Genomic DNA, 18,366 nt, shown 5'->3' with positions numbered 1-18,366 from the left:
TCCCTCTTAAAAATGTCATCAGGTCCACATTATTTATTTGGTTGATGCAAGTTTGTAAAACAGTTTCCCTTGCTTTTTGCTCCCTTCGTGGTTGTGTCCTTTGAGTGTTGGCAGTCACCTTCTCTATATGGGCTTTTGTCGTGTTCTGTCCTTTGATGAAATAGGTGATCAGGTTGTAGACACCTAAATTCTTCTCACCCAATATACTATTCCACCGCCGGTTTCCTCCAGAGAAACAACTTCACCCATGTGCCTTCTTCTCTCGTAAATTTCTACAGGCCGAGAAGAATTATTCAATTGGGGATAAGGAACTTTTAGATATGAAATTGACTTTGACAGAATGGAGATATCTGTTTGAAGGAGCGTTGTTACCTGTGATGGTTTTTACTGACCACAAAAATATACTTTACCTTCAGACAGCTCAATGCATGAATCCCAGACAGACTTGTTGGTCTCTCTTCTTTTCACGTTTTAACTTGTATGTTACATTTCGCCCAGGATTAAAAAATAAGAAGGCAGATGCATTGTCCAGAGCTTTTTCATGTGAAGCAGAACTGTCCAATATCACTAACCGTCCCATCTTGGAACCAAAATTTTTACAAGTTTCATCAGTATCTCCTCCCCCGATGCCTCCTCCGGGGAAAAGCTTTGTACCTCCTAACCAGCATAGCGAAACTATTGGTGGCCTACTCTTAGAGCAGATGTTAAATAATTTGTGGCAGCCTGTCAAATCTGTGTGCAACATTAAAACTCCTCGTCGGTCTCCAGTTGGTTCTCTGGTGCCGCTTCCAATTCCTTCCAAACCTTGGGCGCACATCTCCATGGATTTTGTGCCAGACGTTCCGCCATGCAAGAAATTTAATACTTCATGGGTGATTGTTGACTGCTTTTCGAAAATGGCACATTTTATTCTGCTGACTGGTCTGCCTTCAGCTCCGCTGCTTGCACAATTATTTATCAAAGAGATATTCCGCCTACATGGATGCCCTCTCGATATTGTCTGTGATCGGGGAGTACAATTCACGGCGAAATTCTGGAGATCATTGTGTAAATTGTTGGATATTCAGTTAAACTTTTCCTCATCCTATCATCTTCAGTCCAATGGTCAAACCGAGAGGGTAAATCAGGATCTAGAGACTTTTTTATTTGGCTATACTCATCTGCTTCACAAGACAATTGGGTGGACCTTCTACCATGGGCCGAGTTTGCCCATAACAATCTTTATCATGAATCCACGCTATCCACCCCATGAATCCACGCTATCCACCCCATGTATGGGTTACATCCTGATCTACCCAGGTCCAGACCGTTTCTCCAACTCAAGTTAGAGCTGCCAATGAACTCCACCGAGATTTCTTGTCCATATGGGATCGGAATCTGAAATGTCTTAAGAAGGCATCTCATCAATATAAACGGTTTGCAGATAGAAGATGCCGAGCCGTACCTCCACTGAAAGTGGGAGACAGAGGTTGGTTATCAACCAAGAACATTTGCCTTCGAGTTGCATCCATGAAATTTGCAGCCCATTATATCTGTCCTTTTAAAATCCTCAGAGTGATTAATCATGTGTCAGTTAAGCTGAAATTACCAGATTCACTACGGATTGCTAATTCGTTCCATATGTCTCTCATTAAACCTCTTATTATTATTAATCGGTTTTCCTCTACTCCGGCAACTTCATCTCCTCCGGTGGTGCAGCATTCAGATGAATTTGAGATTTGTGATTTGAATTTGAGATTTCACAGATATTGGATTCTAAGATCTCACGAGGCAAAATAAAATATCTAGTCGACTGGATGGGATACCGTCCTGAGGAGCGTTCTTGGATCGAAGCCTCCGATGTTCATGCACCAGCTCTGTTGAAAAGATTTCATAAGAAAAATCCCAGGAAGCCAAAACCTTAGGGGGTAAATGTATGAACATGCGGGTTCTTCAACACCTGCGTGTTCAGCTTGTTCGGCGATTAAATTTCAAGCGGCGCTGCATTGTAAAGGGAAGTTGCCTGTGTTTACATGTTGTGTGACCAAGTGCGTTTTTTCCAGGTTTCCCTGTAAAATGGGACTGATAAGGCCGTAGCATGTCAGCTAGCTGCTCCATCTGAGAGTCAGACAGCTCTTCACTGCAGTGAGCGTTTGCTAGGGACCCTGCCTATTTAGCAACAGCTGCTACACCCACAAAGGGGTCAAATTCCTGATCGCTGTCAGGCAGAATACACACAGCTAATACACAAGCTTCTTTTATCACAGAACAGGAGGTCTGTAAAGAGGGGTTAGATTGCAAAACAACACAATTTACCATATTGTCATCAGACACCTCTAGCAGTGCAGGAGCTGGAGGAAGGGGGGTTAGAGAAACTGGTTCAGGGTCAGTGTTACCTTCTGGCATCCCCCTTCCCTCCCCCTCAGGGGTTAAATCTGAGGACTTGGCCTGCACTACTTGCTGGCATGTGAACACTGATACTTCAGTTTACACATATGAGGTATACTAAGACCTACATTTTTCCTGTGACTTCCTTGCTTACACATTCCATGTACAATGGAACCTAAATTTTCACTGTCATATCCTGGTATCTGTGTACAAACAGGGGTACCCTCAGCAGATTCTAACACAGTTGCAGGAACATTGTCACCTGTCCCTACCTCATGAAGAGGGCAGTGGAAAAACAGGTTTAGATTCTACCACAGTGCCATGGGTGACATTCACACCATTACACATCATTCTATTATTAAGGGTTTCTAAATGATCCCCAGTTACATCTGGAGCTTTGCATAAATCCACTTAATTGCAAACAATACCACTGCCACCTATCTGCTTCTCACCCTCACATACCTCTGTCACATTACAGGATGCGGAAAGATCACAGAGCATTTCAGGTTCTTCACACTGAGTGACATTTTTCTCTCTGTAAAAAGGCCATTTTCCCAACAATTTCTATATTACTTGCTTTCAAGACGGGACTGACTGACCCTCCCCCTTACTGTCGATAAACTCGGATAAAAAGGAAATAAACAAACCCCAGTTACTCTGTGGTTCAATGGAGAGTGCATTGGCCTTTTAGTATGTTGTAGTTATTAAAAGGTTGTGGGTTCCAGTCCCACCAGATTAATTTCTTCAATTCAATTGTGAACTTTTAAAATTCACATACGTCTGGAAGTACCTTACAGATTGTAGGTTTGAAATCTATGAAAGATAAATTAAGCAATAAATCCTCATAATCATTCAAAAAGCTGCTATATACAGCAATTTGACAGTCTTTATAGGTTTTTGGATCAAACTCTTTTCAGTGTGATAAAAGAAATAAGCTTTTCTACATAAGATCCTCAACCTGGGGAGCACAAATTACTGGAATAATTCCTCATATTTGAAATAGTGCTTGTAGGCAAAATTGGCAGTTGGATAATTTAGATATGGATTTTAGTGCCATTTAGCTGACTTGTTGTGAATATCTGACACTTGTTTAAAAATGTGTAACAATGGAAACATTTATTCAATCCACCACTTGAACCCATTGTTACCGATAATAATTTAAGAAATGTGTCTTGGGCATACACCCATTATTATAAACATAATAATGATAGTATGAATGTATTAAGGAATAAATCCTGATAAACATTAAAATAGCTGCTATATACAACAATTTGACTGTTTTTATTAGATCAAAATCTTTTCAGTGTGATAGAAGAAATAATTTTAAAGAGAGAAAATGTTGCGAGAATTTTATTACCTTGTCAAGCTGGTGACAATTTTTCAGTGTGAGAATACGGGCAGACTGCAATGAACAGATACATGGTCAGTGCCTGATCAGCCAATAGGCTGACCAGGCTGCAGCCTGGGGCGCTGGAGCCAGGGGGGGCGCAGCGATGACAAGATGTTTTTTTTTGTTTGCTTTTTATCTAAATGTGGCAGCCGGATTCATCGGGACCGCCCCTGGTCTAAAGGAGCGGTCCCGACTGTCACTATCACATGGTACAGTGTGGCCACAGGCGCTTCTTACTCTGGTCATGTGAGATCAGGACTTCCACATCTCACGTTACCAGAGTAAGAAGCGCCCGCGGCCACACTGACAGGTGGCTAGCAGCGAGCGCTGCCAGACTGCCTGTCATACACAGCGCTGAAGAGAGGACTCCACAGCAGGTAAGTCCATTCTAATGTCTCGGGGGGAGGGGCAGCAGATGGGCAGGTGAGTAGGACAAAGGTGGCAGGTGAGGTGGCTGGATAGGGGGGGGGGGCGCTACAGCTGAAATAGCCTAGGGCGGCCGGAACCCTTAATCAGGCCCTGTACATGGTGCTTCTTCACAATCAATATTCGCATTTTGGTCTATTAGCATATTTCAAGATTAGATGACATGCTTTTTGTTAGATGCACGTGAGTCCATCTAAATTGGATTCTAAATACACTATCTTGTTATATTTATAAAATAACATTTTATATTTAGAATAAATTATACGTTGTATTTTATTTGTTGGATTGTGTTTTGGAAATTGAAAATGCTCATTGGATTGGGAGGGGGCATGGCAATGTTTCACATCTGAATATTACTTGTAAATGTACAGATATCTATCATGTACGTTTTGTAAAAAATTTAAAATATTCAAAATAGTTTATTTTAAACTGCTTTTTATTACTCCAAAAGGTCTTCATTTTGAGGCAACACTATACATTTGACAATAAGAAAACTAACTTACTTTAATTCACTGATTTGTCAATGCTTTCTACTCTATTCAATTTTATTACTTTAAAATGTCTACATGAGTTACATTTTCTTTCATTATGGTCGAAGGTTATTTATATTGATATTTTAGTTGTTTGGCGCATTGAGATAACTTTACTTACATTCACAATACATATTTTAAGTATCCATACAGTTATAAATTACAGTTGTTGGTAGGATAATTTGGTGGAATCCATCCATATATTTTCTAAAAGTGATGTTTATGTCCACTGGGCCATCTCTATTCCTGTCTATATCATACATTTTCCTTCTAAAATGGATGTTCATGTACACTGGTCCCTCTAGATTTCTTTCTAAATTATATATTTTTCTTCCACAAGTGGGGTTCATGTACACTGGCCCCTCTATATTCCTGTCTATATTATATCTTTTCCTTCCACAAGGGGTGTTCATGTACACTGGCCCCTCTCTATTCCTGTCTATATTACACACTTGGTAAATTTATCTATATTAATATATATACTTCTGAAATAAAGTTAGAATAAATGTATTGTGCAGACACAAATTATATTATTTAAAATGATTTATTATTAAAAGACAACAATGATTAAACAGTAAGTTTCCTATTTATTTTCATTCAATTACATTTCTCATAAAGATATTATAGACTATACTCAGACAGTACATATGATATTTGCTGTCCAAACAATAGTAGTGAGCATGTGTTACACCATAACATAAGATACATTTAATGCTTTAAAAATGTCCTCAGTTTCTTCATGTTGTGTCTTGGTTAGGGATTTTCATCTGTAATGTCCAAAGTGATGGGACAGATCTGGTGAAGACGTCTGTACACAGTTGTAGACAATTAGGTCCAATAGAATTTCATGATGCAGATTATCTTGTGGTTGAAATTTTTGTGCACTAGTTGTTTTAATGGTTGAAAATTATTCTTTAAAATCTATAACAATAGATTGAAACACAATAATAATTACGTAATACATTGGTTAGCAATATGTATCAAAAGATTGTAGTTGGCCTGAGAGAAAAAAAGAAACAAAGAACAATAAATACAATGAAGATTTTAAAAAATAACAACATGTATATATATTTTAGGGCCATATCGATAAGAAACATCCAATTGTATTGCATAAATACTTACATTTTGATCTTGTGATTAATTGAATTATCTGCTGGAAAAAATGGTTTATTACAGAGCAGAAAAACATAATAACACTATTCAGATGACATCCTGTGGGAAGATTCTGTATTGGACAGAATAGTAGCAGGTGGGGAAATTTGAATATGTTAATAAATAATGTAATCATGTCTGACTGATTTACATTAACACCTTACAATCAGTAATAACAATACACACATGGCCCCTCCCTATCAACCACTGTGACTTCTCAGGCTCCTTACACTACTCACACCTAGGCAAACAAAAGGGTACCCACCCACTAGATCTATTAAGGAATATAGTTTTTTAGTTAACTCCCAGATCTTAAAGTTACATAATATTGGTAATATCCTATCAGTTTATTTTAAACATTTTCTTTATAATCAAGTGTTGGTACTACCACATGAAAGAGTATACATTCACAAAGGTAGAAGAAAGAACAAGTGTTATTTTGTGGTGCAAAAACAATCTGAATAATATTATATACAGTTTAGAATAACTTAAAACACACAATTCTATTTCTCTTTATTAAAAGATGGACTTATATTATCTCAGTGACAAATGTATTAAAATATGCAAAGTGTAGTAAACTAAACACATATAGATTAGTTGTGTAATTCACTTTTATCATATAAATTGTGTGTGTACACTGGGGATCTTATGTCCTCAATGTATATGTTAAAGTGAATTAGACCAATAACCTATATGTTGCAGATTAATAAAATGAAATAACATCAGTGTAGGATTACAATACGGCTTAGGTCCGTGAGGGATAGTTACTGTGTTACTTTTTATGTTATTTGGTGATTCGCTCTCTGTGCGAGATAGTTTACTCACCGCAATATTAAGTATCATTGAACTTATATACCCGCACACTAACAACGTTTTAGCAGAGAATTAGATTGGGACATAGTCTGCAAGAGATAACTTAATATAACTACTCATAATTCTGTGACTCTCTACTTATGAGAAACAGCTAATCCATGAACCAGAGACCACTTTGTGTAATATTATCAGAAAACCCAAAATGATCAATTAATCCAAAAACAGGTGAGTGTATTTCCCAACTCCCCTATTGGTGCTATACAATTAGTGATTCACAGTTGGTAGAGTATAATTTTTAACTAATCTGCTAAACACTAATATAAAAATCCACATCTAACCAATAACTCCCTGATCCAAGAGCATAACTAACAGCTCTTTATCTACAATTACCATGGCGTTAACTACAGCTATAATTAGCCTGCACTGATTTCTATCTTGAGGACACATTACAATGTAAAATTTCGATGAAACATTATCTTCACTGACATTATAAAAGTCCATATTTCAATAAAGAGAAATAAATTTGTATTTTTTTAAATATTTTAAATTATATGTAATAAATTCAGATTGTTTGTATTTGTGCACCACAATGTAACACTTGTTCTCTCTTCTGCTTTTGTCTATTCACACCTAGTCCAATCACAATAGAGGCTTCACAAATAGTTAACTGCTAGGTGATGCCTTAATTTGCATTTTAATAGAGGTCCATGGACTTCCATTATACCTGGAATGGGAGTAACCTATGTCTGAGCTCCCCATAAAAGACAGTTGTAGCTCATGCATCTCACACATTCACTCCTTGTGAACTGAACACTGTCTTCAAGACCCTTCACTGATTCCCGTACAGCATGCTGTGCAGATTGGACCTCTTAGGAGCTGATTTCCCTGGCTGTATTATACTGATCCTGCTTTGTGACCCACAGGAGCAACTTCTCCACTGATACCTCATCTCCACAGGACTCCTTCCTGCCCAGGTGAGACCACTTTCTATGGTTTATCCAACTTCTGGTTTGTTTAAAGGGTTTAATGCTCTAAAATTAGATGCTATATAATTAGTAATTAATCAGACTATCATTTCCCTCTTTATAGAACAATCTGACGTTATTTTACTCTTACCTTGTTGCTTGGTGTTCATGATATCAAGTTATAAATTGCTGTTCAGTGCAGTTTCCATTTGTCAGTCATATGTAACTGCACTACATAGAAACCGTAGATTGTGACTATGCTCTTGTACATGTTTGGTCCTTATGCTAAAGAACAACATATTTTCAGAAAACACTAAATAATGCTTGGTAACAGACTATACTATTTTCTTAACAGTTTGGCCATTAGGTGGCTCTGTTCCAGCTTGTGATGTTTTGAAAGTGTCTAAATAAATCATGATAAAATTAACCACATTTAAAACTCCATTTAACAAGCATTTAAATATATAAATTTTGTATCGTCTGATAGAGGACATCCATCACCTGTGTCCAAACTGCAATTCAGCCAAACTCTGGAAATGGAGGCGATTTCTGACATCTACCAGGTCTTTGAGACTCTTGGTCAAGGGACCTTTGGAATGGTTCTGCTTGCCCAGGACAAGATAACAGGTATGTAAGCATCTGACTAGAGACTGGAGATCACATCATGTAGACTATTATATCATAAACTTTCTTGAAGTCCTGATTAGAAAGATATTACAATTTCTTTCCTCTTGTTTTTAGGTGAAGCAGTAGCGCTCAAGTTGGTGAGGAAGGACAGAACCCAGCTGAAAGACTTCCTCCGAGAGCTTGGCATATCAATTGCTCTCTCCGGCTGCCATGGCTTTATAACCACATACCCAATGTTCTATAACACAATGGATTACTATATCCTGCCCCAAGAGCTGGCCCCTGCAGGGACTCTTCGGGACCTTATCCAACCTAAGGTAAAAAGCACCATTGTGAAATTTTTTGCAGGTCTTTTTCATCTTCACATTGTGCACTACATCCACTTAAATTATCATTATAACACAATTTTTTACATATAGGACACGATCACTAAAGCTGCGGGTGTAAAAAATGGAGGCTAAAACAAACTTCAAATTCATTAATGTTAGAATGCTGAGAAATTAGTCTATGTCTAGAAATGGGACAATAACACTTAGTTCAGTCTGCTGAGTGTAGTAGTTGGGATCGGCCTCAGAACACCTAAGGCCAAATTCCGCAAGCGGAATGTGCAAAAATTAGTAAATCAATGTGGAACAGTTTTGAAAATTAACGTTTTACCATCTTCATTGTAAATTATTAAAGATTGTCTTTAAACTTTTTGAGACTTAATATTCTACAGAATAATTGTGAAATTTATTTTTGTGAATTTTACTTTTAACAGATAACTACTTACCATAAAAATAACCAGTAAAAAGAGAGCTTTTGAGGCATCTTAATATCACATCTTTAGGGCAAAAAATTCACAAATATTTAAATAGAAAAACTACATTTTATTTGACATAATTTGAAAAGATTATTATTATTTGTTGTTCTTTTCTACAACCAGGTCATGTTAAGACCATTTTTTTTAATCACACCCCGTTCGTGAATTGTGTCCTTTGTGTTAAATAACTGAACATCACAATTTAATTTATTGAAAGAACATGCACAGTTTTTAATATATTTTATTATTATATATATTATGTTTAGTGTTTTGTTCTGATCGTTCTCCACTTTATTATCTTTATTATGGTCTATATGTGGACAGTATCTAGTCTCACATTATTAAATGATCAGATATTGAGTGTCCACAGTGAGACTCATTGCTGTTGCATATACAGTAAAACATGTATATATATAAAGGAACGTGACATACTAAATTTTCCATCTTACTACTGAAATATAGCAGTTTCTGATGGTGTTTCAGGTTAATATTTAAATGCTCTATATATATGTTATATATTTGTTTGTTGTTCCTTCAGCTTTTTCAAGCCTCTTTTTTGACTGTCTCAGCAATACATAGCTCCATCAGCTAAATCATATGGGAAGGCTTTAAAAATGTTGGTGTGTCTATATTTCAGATCTGCATGCAGTTTAACCTTTTAAAAATTACGAATAACATGCTTAAATATACTGACTTCTTTAGGGTGCTGTACAAGTATGTCTCATAACATCTATCTGTCTCCTTCTGCAGGTTGGCATGCCAGAGGGTGTGGTGAAGCGCTGTGCATTACAGTTGTCCCAAGCTCTGGATTACATGCACGGCATTGGGTTGGTGCACATGGACTTAAAGCCAGACAATGTGCTTCTCATGGACAAAGAATATTATAACATTAAACTTTGTGACTTTGGTTTGAGTCGAAAAGCTGGCAGTTTTGTGTCCACCAGGTCACATATCATCCCGTATATGTCCCCAGAGTTGTGTGACGTGAAGAATGATGAGTACTTGGTCCTCTCCTTTAGTGTAGACACCTGGGCACTTGGTGTTCTACTGTACTTTGCACTCACTGGATACCTTCCCTGGATGAACGCTGTGGAGTGGGACATGGAGTACCACGTCTATCTTCACTGGCAGAAACACTGCCATCTTATTCCTCCACCACCTTCCTGGCAAAGGTTTACAAGAGAGGCCTTAGCCATGTTTAATAAGCTCCTCTCACGGAACTGTTCTGATCGACCATCAATTCTGTGTGTGTTAAACTATCTTCATTGTCCTTGGAATATTCATTACCTGTGCTAAGACAATTTGAAGGCTACAAGAGAGATAGTGGAGATGGATAACACAAATGGATGAGGGCAACCATCAGGCTGTAATCCTACAAGAGACCAACATAATATATCATAGAATGGATCCCTGCAATTCAGCCCTAATGGATCTGGAAGGAAACATTACACGGACTCTGGGGTCATTTCTTACACCAAAAACTAGTTGTACATTTCAGTGTTTAATAAAAGCAAACATATGCTCTTCAAAGTTATTTTTTTGTCACTTCCTTTGCTTGAATATCTAAATTAAGCAGATTGTCTAAAAGCACACCAGCAGTTTAAAAATAATGCTTCTATAAACCAGAGAAAATATGTTTGTTACATAGAAATATAATTCCCTGTCAGTGTATCTGCAGTCCTGAAGATAAATGTATCAAGCTGAGAGCTTTTTAGCAGGTTTGAAAAATCAATCAGATTCTAGCTATCATTTAATTAATACATTCTACAATATGAAAGCTAGAATCTGTTCGGTAGCTATAGGCAATATCTCCACTTTTCAAACCCACCAGAAAACTCTCAGCTTGATACATTTACCCCCTGGAGTGCAGATGGTCAATGCACTTCCTCACTTGCAATTTCCTCAGCTCTGGCTAGCTTTTGGGTGTGGGCATAAATGAGCAGAGGGTCCCTGCACATGCAGGTTTTACACCTATGGCTGTTAAATGGGGACACACGTATGGGTGATATCTGCATTTACCTGTCTATTGCATTAACTCTGGTGCACTCTCAAGCTCTGCTCACACACTCACATGTATGATGGGTGTCTCAGTATGACACATAACACTGTCTCTCTAATCTGGTGCCATCTATCTCTTCAGATGTCACAATCAGTCTTTGGCTGCTGTCTCTCAGCCATACTGTAATATTTTGAGGTAATGTGGTATATACCCCCTTACTTAGCTCTCCTCAGTCACATTCTGAGGTAATTTCTCCATAACATCTGTCCCATGTCACTCATCTTCTCTCAGATATCATATTCTGTGGCCCCTCATTGTTGCAGGCCATGGACCCACTCCCCATATTACAGGGGGGATGCCGGTACCTCCTCCCCTCTGTCCCGTGTCCCTGGCTGTCACTCCCTCAGCACTCACTTCTCCTCCCCTCATACCAACCTTATATTGCTGGTGTGTCTTCTATGGGGCCTGGAGCTGGGGCCACATATTCAGTCATCGGGAACTGTAAATACCAACATCAGAGGGGGCGTTACACATCACTGTATGAATATTGCTGAAAGAATAAAAGGTATTAAAAAGTAAATTTTATTTGTTGTGATGAGTAAGTGAGTTATTAGATTACAGTAGGATGTCAGAGTAAAGAAAACCTAAATTTGTTGTACCTTGTCTTTAACTCTTTACCCAACAGTGCCAGAGATTTTACTGCATTGGCCATTAATATATAATCTATGACAAGAGCTAGCTACAGAGTTGCAATACAATAAACCTTTTTATTTAAAACTCAGACATTCACCTCTTAGCTGAATGTCTTGTATCCAAGATTCCCAGTCATTTGTCACCTGGCAGGTGTTAGAGAAAGCAGAAGGATATCTAGTGAAATTCAGAAACCTCCACACTACTTTTCGTATAACTAATCTGTATTAAAGCTACACATGATTTTGCAAACACTCTATAAGCTCCTACTCAATACCAACGATTCTCTTTCCTGCTATATGTCTGCCATCAACCTATATGTGTTAAAAAATATAAACTAGAGAATTGTTACATTAGAGATCGTTTTATCTATTTCAATATTGTATACCCCAAGCAGTAAAAGCAAAAGGAAAATACCCAGCCACAGTGGCTGTGGCGCAATGGATAGCGCATTGGACTTCTAGCGTGTTGTAATTATTCAAAGGTTGTGGGTTCGAGTCCCACCAGAGTCAATGCATAAATTCAATTGTGAACTTTTCAAATTCACATATGTCTGGATGTAACTTACAGATTGTAGGTTTCAAATCTATCAAAGATGTATTAAGTAATAAATCCTTATAATCATTCAAATAGCTGCTATATACAACAGGTTGTTGTTAGATCAAAATCTTTTCAGTGTGATAAAAGAAATGAGCTTTTCTACCTAAGATCCTCAACCTGGGTAGCACAAAATACTGGAATAATTCCTGATACTTGAAATAGTATTTGTAGGGAAAATTGGCAGTTGGAAAATTCAGACATGGCTTTTTGTCCCATTTAGCAGACTTGTGAATATCTGAAACTCTTTTAAAAATTTGGAACAATGGAAACATTTTTTCAATCCACCACTTGAACCCATTGTTACCAATAATAATTTAAGAACTATGTCTGTGGCATACACCCACTTCTAAAAAGATAATAATGATAGCATGAATTAAGACTTGTATCTCCACTTGAAAGCAGACAAAAACTATGTAAATATTGGAAAATGTTTCTGTCTGCATTTTGTATTGCAAAACAAACACAAACTCTAGCACACAGTCCTGTGTTTCCTGGAAAATTTCCAATACTGTAACCTGTGTTGAATTAAAATAAATTTTTAAAGCGTATTTCTTCTAGAGATGAGTGGTTCAGATTATGTGAAACTCGTCAAAATCTGACGTTGGGGATACTAGTGAAACCAAATAGTGACTCGGTTTCTTCCGCCAAATGAAGTTTTCAAAATTAGGTGAAGCGTCATTTGCGTGATTATTTTTGCAAAACTCTTGCGAGTTTTGGATCACCATCTTTTGTATATATAGTTCGCATTCGTTCTCTAAGGTGCCATTTTAGAAGAGACAGTGTGTAGGGAGGAGGTTAGGTTATACTCAGAAAATAGCGCTCAAGGTGAACCAGGGACATAGGAAAGCAATAGTATCCTGTCATCATTGTAAAGCAGTTCTGTAGAAAATAGTCAGCTACAATAGTTAGCTGATCAATTGCTTTTAATTTCAATCTTAATACACTTTATGCAGACTAGTGGCTACTAGTTGTTTTTAATGCATTCCATATATCTGATAGTAAAAGACAGTATATACAGACTGAGTTAGATAGATATCATTGGGAACTACCTAGCAAATTCTAGAGAAAACAGTGCTTTTGCTGTCAGACTTTTAGCAGCAGAATCCAAAAACAAACAGATTTCCTTCTTTTAAAATTGAAAGTTTAAGTAAATGCAATCTTGTGTGGGGTAGTGACATGTGAAATAATTTAGAAAAAAGATGGGTGTTTGTGTGTGAGATTCAGCAGCAGTTGCACGCACCTAAAAAAGCTATATATTCTAATTGTTTCTATTTTCAATATTTTTATATTTTAGAAGGGTCATTCAGTGAAATCTATATTTAAAGAAAGCTGATAGTAAGGGTCAGCACGCAGCTAAACCACCGAAAAAGGGCTATATATTTTGATCTTTTCTATTTTTCAATACTTGTCTGTTTTGGAGGGGTCATAAAGTAAAATCTATATTTAAAGAAGGGTATTTGTGATGGTCAGCAAGCAGCTGGACTCCCCCCCCACAACCCCCTCTCAAAAAAAATGATCATATATTCTAATCTTTTCTATTGTATATTTTGAAAGGGTCATTCGGGGAAATCTATATTTGAAAGGGGATTTTTTTGTTAGAGGGTTTTTTACCGGGAATTTTCAAAATTCAGTGACCGCTTGTAGAACATTGCAGCAGCTGCATAAAAAATGTAATTTGCCATGAAACCAACTGAAGCAAGCCCATTGGATAAATTAAATAAAAAAAATAGTATAAGGGGCAAGAGATAAAAATGTTGCAATGATACGCACACACTAAATCTGAAACATCATACAGGCATTATGGAGAATTAAGAGGCAGTAATAATTGTCATTAGATGGAAAGAGGCATGAAATTGTAAAGATCTACTTAATTTGCTGTCACTATATAAATAAATAAGGTTGCTAATAGATGAATGTGGCCTGCACCCATTGAACAAAAATTCAAATATTAGCCACACAATACATTGCCACAATATTCATTGGATGCAAGAGCATGGCTTTCAATACCTTGGTTTACTTATATGCTCTGTGCCATAATGCTGCCCTTCTGAATCAAACCATGGGACTCATATATGCTTATGGGGGAGGGAGGGAGGAAAATCATTTCCCAGAGGTAAGTTTTGTCCAACCCCGGGGTAAAGGGGACTGCCCAAGACTTGCAGCTGAGGTTGTTCCCTAGACCCATGTATATAAATATGGATTGTATATAAATTATATTTATATATTGTATTATTAACATGTAAGATATATGTAAAATATACAGTTCAGATAGGCCAATAGTCCCCCTTCCCACACATGCATGTATAATACTTACATTGATGCAGATTTGGTTGCCCAAAATATTATTATTATTATTATTATTATTATCATTTATTTGTTAGGCGGCACAAGGTATCCGCAGGGCCGCACACAGTACTAACAGTAGACTATACAGGGTGAAACCATACAGAACAATGAACAAAAAGTACCAATACTTCAGAAACTCCGGCTAGTCATATGCAGTAAAGACGGAGCGGAAGAACAGGTATGGAGACAGGAGGGGAGGGGCCCTGCTCATACGAGCTTACATCCTAAGGGAGGGTAAACAGACCAGGCACAAGAGGAGCCAGTGTTCTTGACAATGCAATAGAAAGATATGATGGATAATGATTTTTGCTATGTGATGGATTTAAGGAACCATAAAGTATGGTTAATCATTTTTGAATTGAATCAGAGAAAGCAAATGCAATGATGCCAAAGTTAGAAAAGCTTTCATTAAGAAAGCTCACTAGAGACTTTTGCCAAAATTGTTGAAAATTGAGACCATTGTTAAAATAGACTGGAAATGAGTGCTAATGCTATAAATAGTAATACATGAGTAAAAACAGCTTAAATGGCACTATTTTAGCTATATTTCACAATTTTTTATTGACCAATGTTGCTTTATTTGTGTTTTGGTTTAATTGCATACATACTGTATGCATTTCTTATATATTGCTTTAAGATTATATACTTTTGATACATTAATTGGTAATAATTCATATAACCTCTAAGTAAGATGAATATATTCACCTTGATTGAATGAGAGCCTAAATAGAAGGGTTGGGATTTTCTGTTACATAAATAGACACGTTACACCGTATGTGTTTATGCATTAATTTCAAATTTCCATTCTCTAAATATCAAGTATTGGGGTATAAAAAAGTCTGATAGAAAACCTGATTTTTTTTAGCATATTTACATACCAAAACAGAAATACAAAATGCCCCCTTTCCACATTACTCCAGGTGTGTCCACCTTTGTCTCCAGACAAGAGCTGGGAGTCCATGCCCTAAAGGAACCAATCCTACCTTTGAAACAACTGTAAGAATACATTTAATAGAAACAGCCTATAAAGCAAAAAGTGAAAGATAGAGGAAGCAAGTCACTCACAGCTCATTATCCCACCTGGGATTAGTTATCACTAGTAGTAAAACATATGGTTACAGGACAATGGGCTTGTGACTATCCAGCACAATTCTTGTTACTTGGCCTGTACATCAGCATCTGAATACATTCCCCTCCCAGGACACTTCTATGTAGTGACCATATGATTGTGTTGTGTATGATGTGGATGGACGACGTTGTTTTCTAATCTTTACACTGAGAGCAAATCCATATTATCCCAGCATGAACCTGGCTGGAAACCTACTCTAGTTCTTGCTGAAGCCCTCTTCATGTGTTTGGGTTATGTAATGTGCGTATTGTCGCTAACCAATAACGATTGTCGAACCTCGATTTGTGTTTCCAACGCACAAAGATTTATTCGCAATAAGTGGAAAAAAATATGCTCAAGCGATGTAATAGTAAATACAGCCGTTACTTATCGCAGGCGCTCTGGATCCAGTGCAGTCATTCAATCCTGAAGTCTGGGGACAAGAAGTCTGCACTCTGGATCACAAGCTGCTGCTTATATACACAATCAAGTACAGTAATACAATGAAGATGGTATGGCTTGCATCTATTGGTCCGGGTCTCAGGAATGTCCAAGGGGTCGTCAATCATTGGCTGGTTCATCCTAAGGAATCCAAAGGAGGGGGTCATCTCTGCAGGGGGTATGCTCTGCTCTTCCCGCCAGAATTCCTTAGTCTTAAGTAGTTCATAATTCCCTATCATTCATAACTTGCATATGCACTCTGCGATTCCCTCGCAGAGCGCACCAAACAGTAGGATATGTAACAAGGTTCATTATGATACCACTCATGATGTTATTCCTTTAACCCGTTCTGTGTATTTTCCTAATATGCATGTAACTCTGATATAACATATAAATACTACTATATTTCGACATAACTGACTATGTGTTGCAACTACCAATAATGTGTACTATTTTATAAGTATGCGTGTTTGTGCGAATGTATGGTAAAAGACCAATTACTGTTGCTGCCACGTGTAGTGGGTGCGTACGCCCTTTCACGCCGTAGCGTGCCCTTGTACGTCAAAGCGTACCGTACGCATCTTTTCAAACAAAGACAACCAAGTTTGCTAGACTTTAATTGAAATGACTTTATCCAATTTGCTGACTTCGACAGTTCCACCCTTTGATAGTGTAATAAACTATCACCCAATCACCGTTTCAAGTTCAGGATTATACAATACTTCTTCACAGACCATGATCTCGGTATCTGGTACCACCCTTTCCGTCTCTTTCTTAGTGTTACTCCCATGAGACCGTTTTCCACACTTCAACACAGTAGGAACACATTTGACAACTAAACCAATTGCTAAGATGACACCCAGTATAAGGAGAAGGAGCTTACCTACACTAGCAACCATTTCCTGTACCCACTCCCCCAGACCGGAGAACCATTTTGCTGGGTTCAACCATGAGAACCAACCCGCCACCTTTTCCCCGACCTCATATAACGAAGAATTATGGCTCTTTCGAAATTCCCATTTCAGCTGCAAAATTTCATCCATCTTCCGGTCTATAACCTCTTTAGGGTCTTCCGTATTATTAGTAATGTACGTGCAACATTTGACACCGAACTGGGTGGCCAGTGTCACACAGTCCCCACCAGTAATGGAGGTGAGATAATTTAGTACCAGTCTATGTTGCACCAACTCCTTCTTGTACGCTTGTAGCTCCCTTCCAGTATACCTGAAAGTGTCATCATACATCTCGGTGATATTATCTATTAATTTAGCTAGGTCTTGGATATATTTAAAGTTTAATGTTCCCCGAGCGGTCCTGGTGAGATCTAGAGCAACCATAACTTGGAAACCAGCAGTTTCACTAATCAATTTTGTAGCTATGGGTTCCTCACCAGGAATCATATTTCTCTTGCCACGGTGTTCATACTGTGTGTGTATGTATGGTGGTGATGTAGTCTTGTGAATATCTACCATTTCTTCATGAGTAATAGTCATGATTTCAGGAACCAGTTTAGCTAAGAAACACAAGCCCTTGGAACTCGGAGTCACCCAGGAATAAGCTTTCCTCCCACAAACAAAATACACATCATCAGGGAGAACATAAGGAACAGTATGCCCATGAATTATATCACACAGAGTTTTGATAAAACTACCCATGCCTAGTGTCTCCATCTGCTCTAGACACGTGTCGGCATTAATGATATTTTCACATTTATCTGTAGAGACTTTTCCAATAGATACCTTCTTATGTTTGGTTATACGCCCTAACTTGTGACTTCCATCAGCATTCCTGCATAGTAGTGACCTTGTGGGTCTCTCTCTTAAATGAGTGTGGCGAGCCATTGTCTGATCTGATAGGTCAGCCTCCCAATTCTCCAGGCGCTTTGCATGAGATATGTTTAGGCACAGCAACGATCTGCCTATGGAGTATTGTCGAAGCGTCAGACTAGGGGACCTAGTGTTATTGTACCTCCCTTCTATGGGCCTCCCACCCCTTAATTCGAGTACTTCGGATATGTTTAGCGGGAATGGCACTAGTCCTATGTTATGCTGCCCTTGAGGCACGTGAGAGCACACCCAACACTCAGTTTGGTTTAGCACCTTACCCACCA

General features: G+C 37.9%; 1 protein-coding gene and 1 non-coding gene across 2 annotated transcripts; both read left to right on the top strand.

Annotated features, from left to right (window-relative positions):
• Nucleotides 1–8,179: 8,179 nt before the first annotated feature.
• Nucleotides 8,180–10,368, top strand: LOC142143112 (serine/threonine-protein kinase SBK1-like). Its single transcript, XM_075200828.1, has 3 exons — nucleotides 8,180–8,270; nucleotides 8,385–8,587; nucleotides 9,823–10,368. The coding sequence occupies exons 1-3, from the start codon at nucleotides 8,180–8,182 to the stop codon at nucleotides 10,366–10,368; spliced, it is 840 nt and encodes a 279-aa protein (XP_075056929.1).
• A 1,821-nt stretch (nucleotides 10,369–12,189) lies between these two features.
• On the top strand, nucleotides 12,190–12,273 carry TRNAR-UCU (transfer RNA arginine (anticodon UCU)). The gene is given in 2 exon segments: nucleotides 12,190–12,224; nucleotides 12,238–12,273. It is a non-coding gene; the product is annotated as a tRNA-Arg (tRNA).
• Nucleotides 12,274–18,366: the final 6,093 nt, after the last annotated feature.

This window comes from Mixophyes fleayi, chromosome 3, assembly GCF_038048845.1.
Source record: "Mixophyes fleayi isolate aMixFle1 chromosome 3, aMixFle1.hap1, whole genome shotgun sequence".
In the NCBI taxonomy this organism is placed as follows: domain Eukaryota; kingdom Metazoa; phylum Chordata; class Amphibia; order Anura; family Limnodynastidae; genus Mixophyes; species Mixophyes fleayi.
This window is presented reverse-complemented; position numbering and strand designations above follow the sequence as displayed.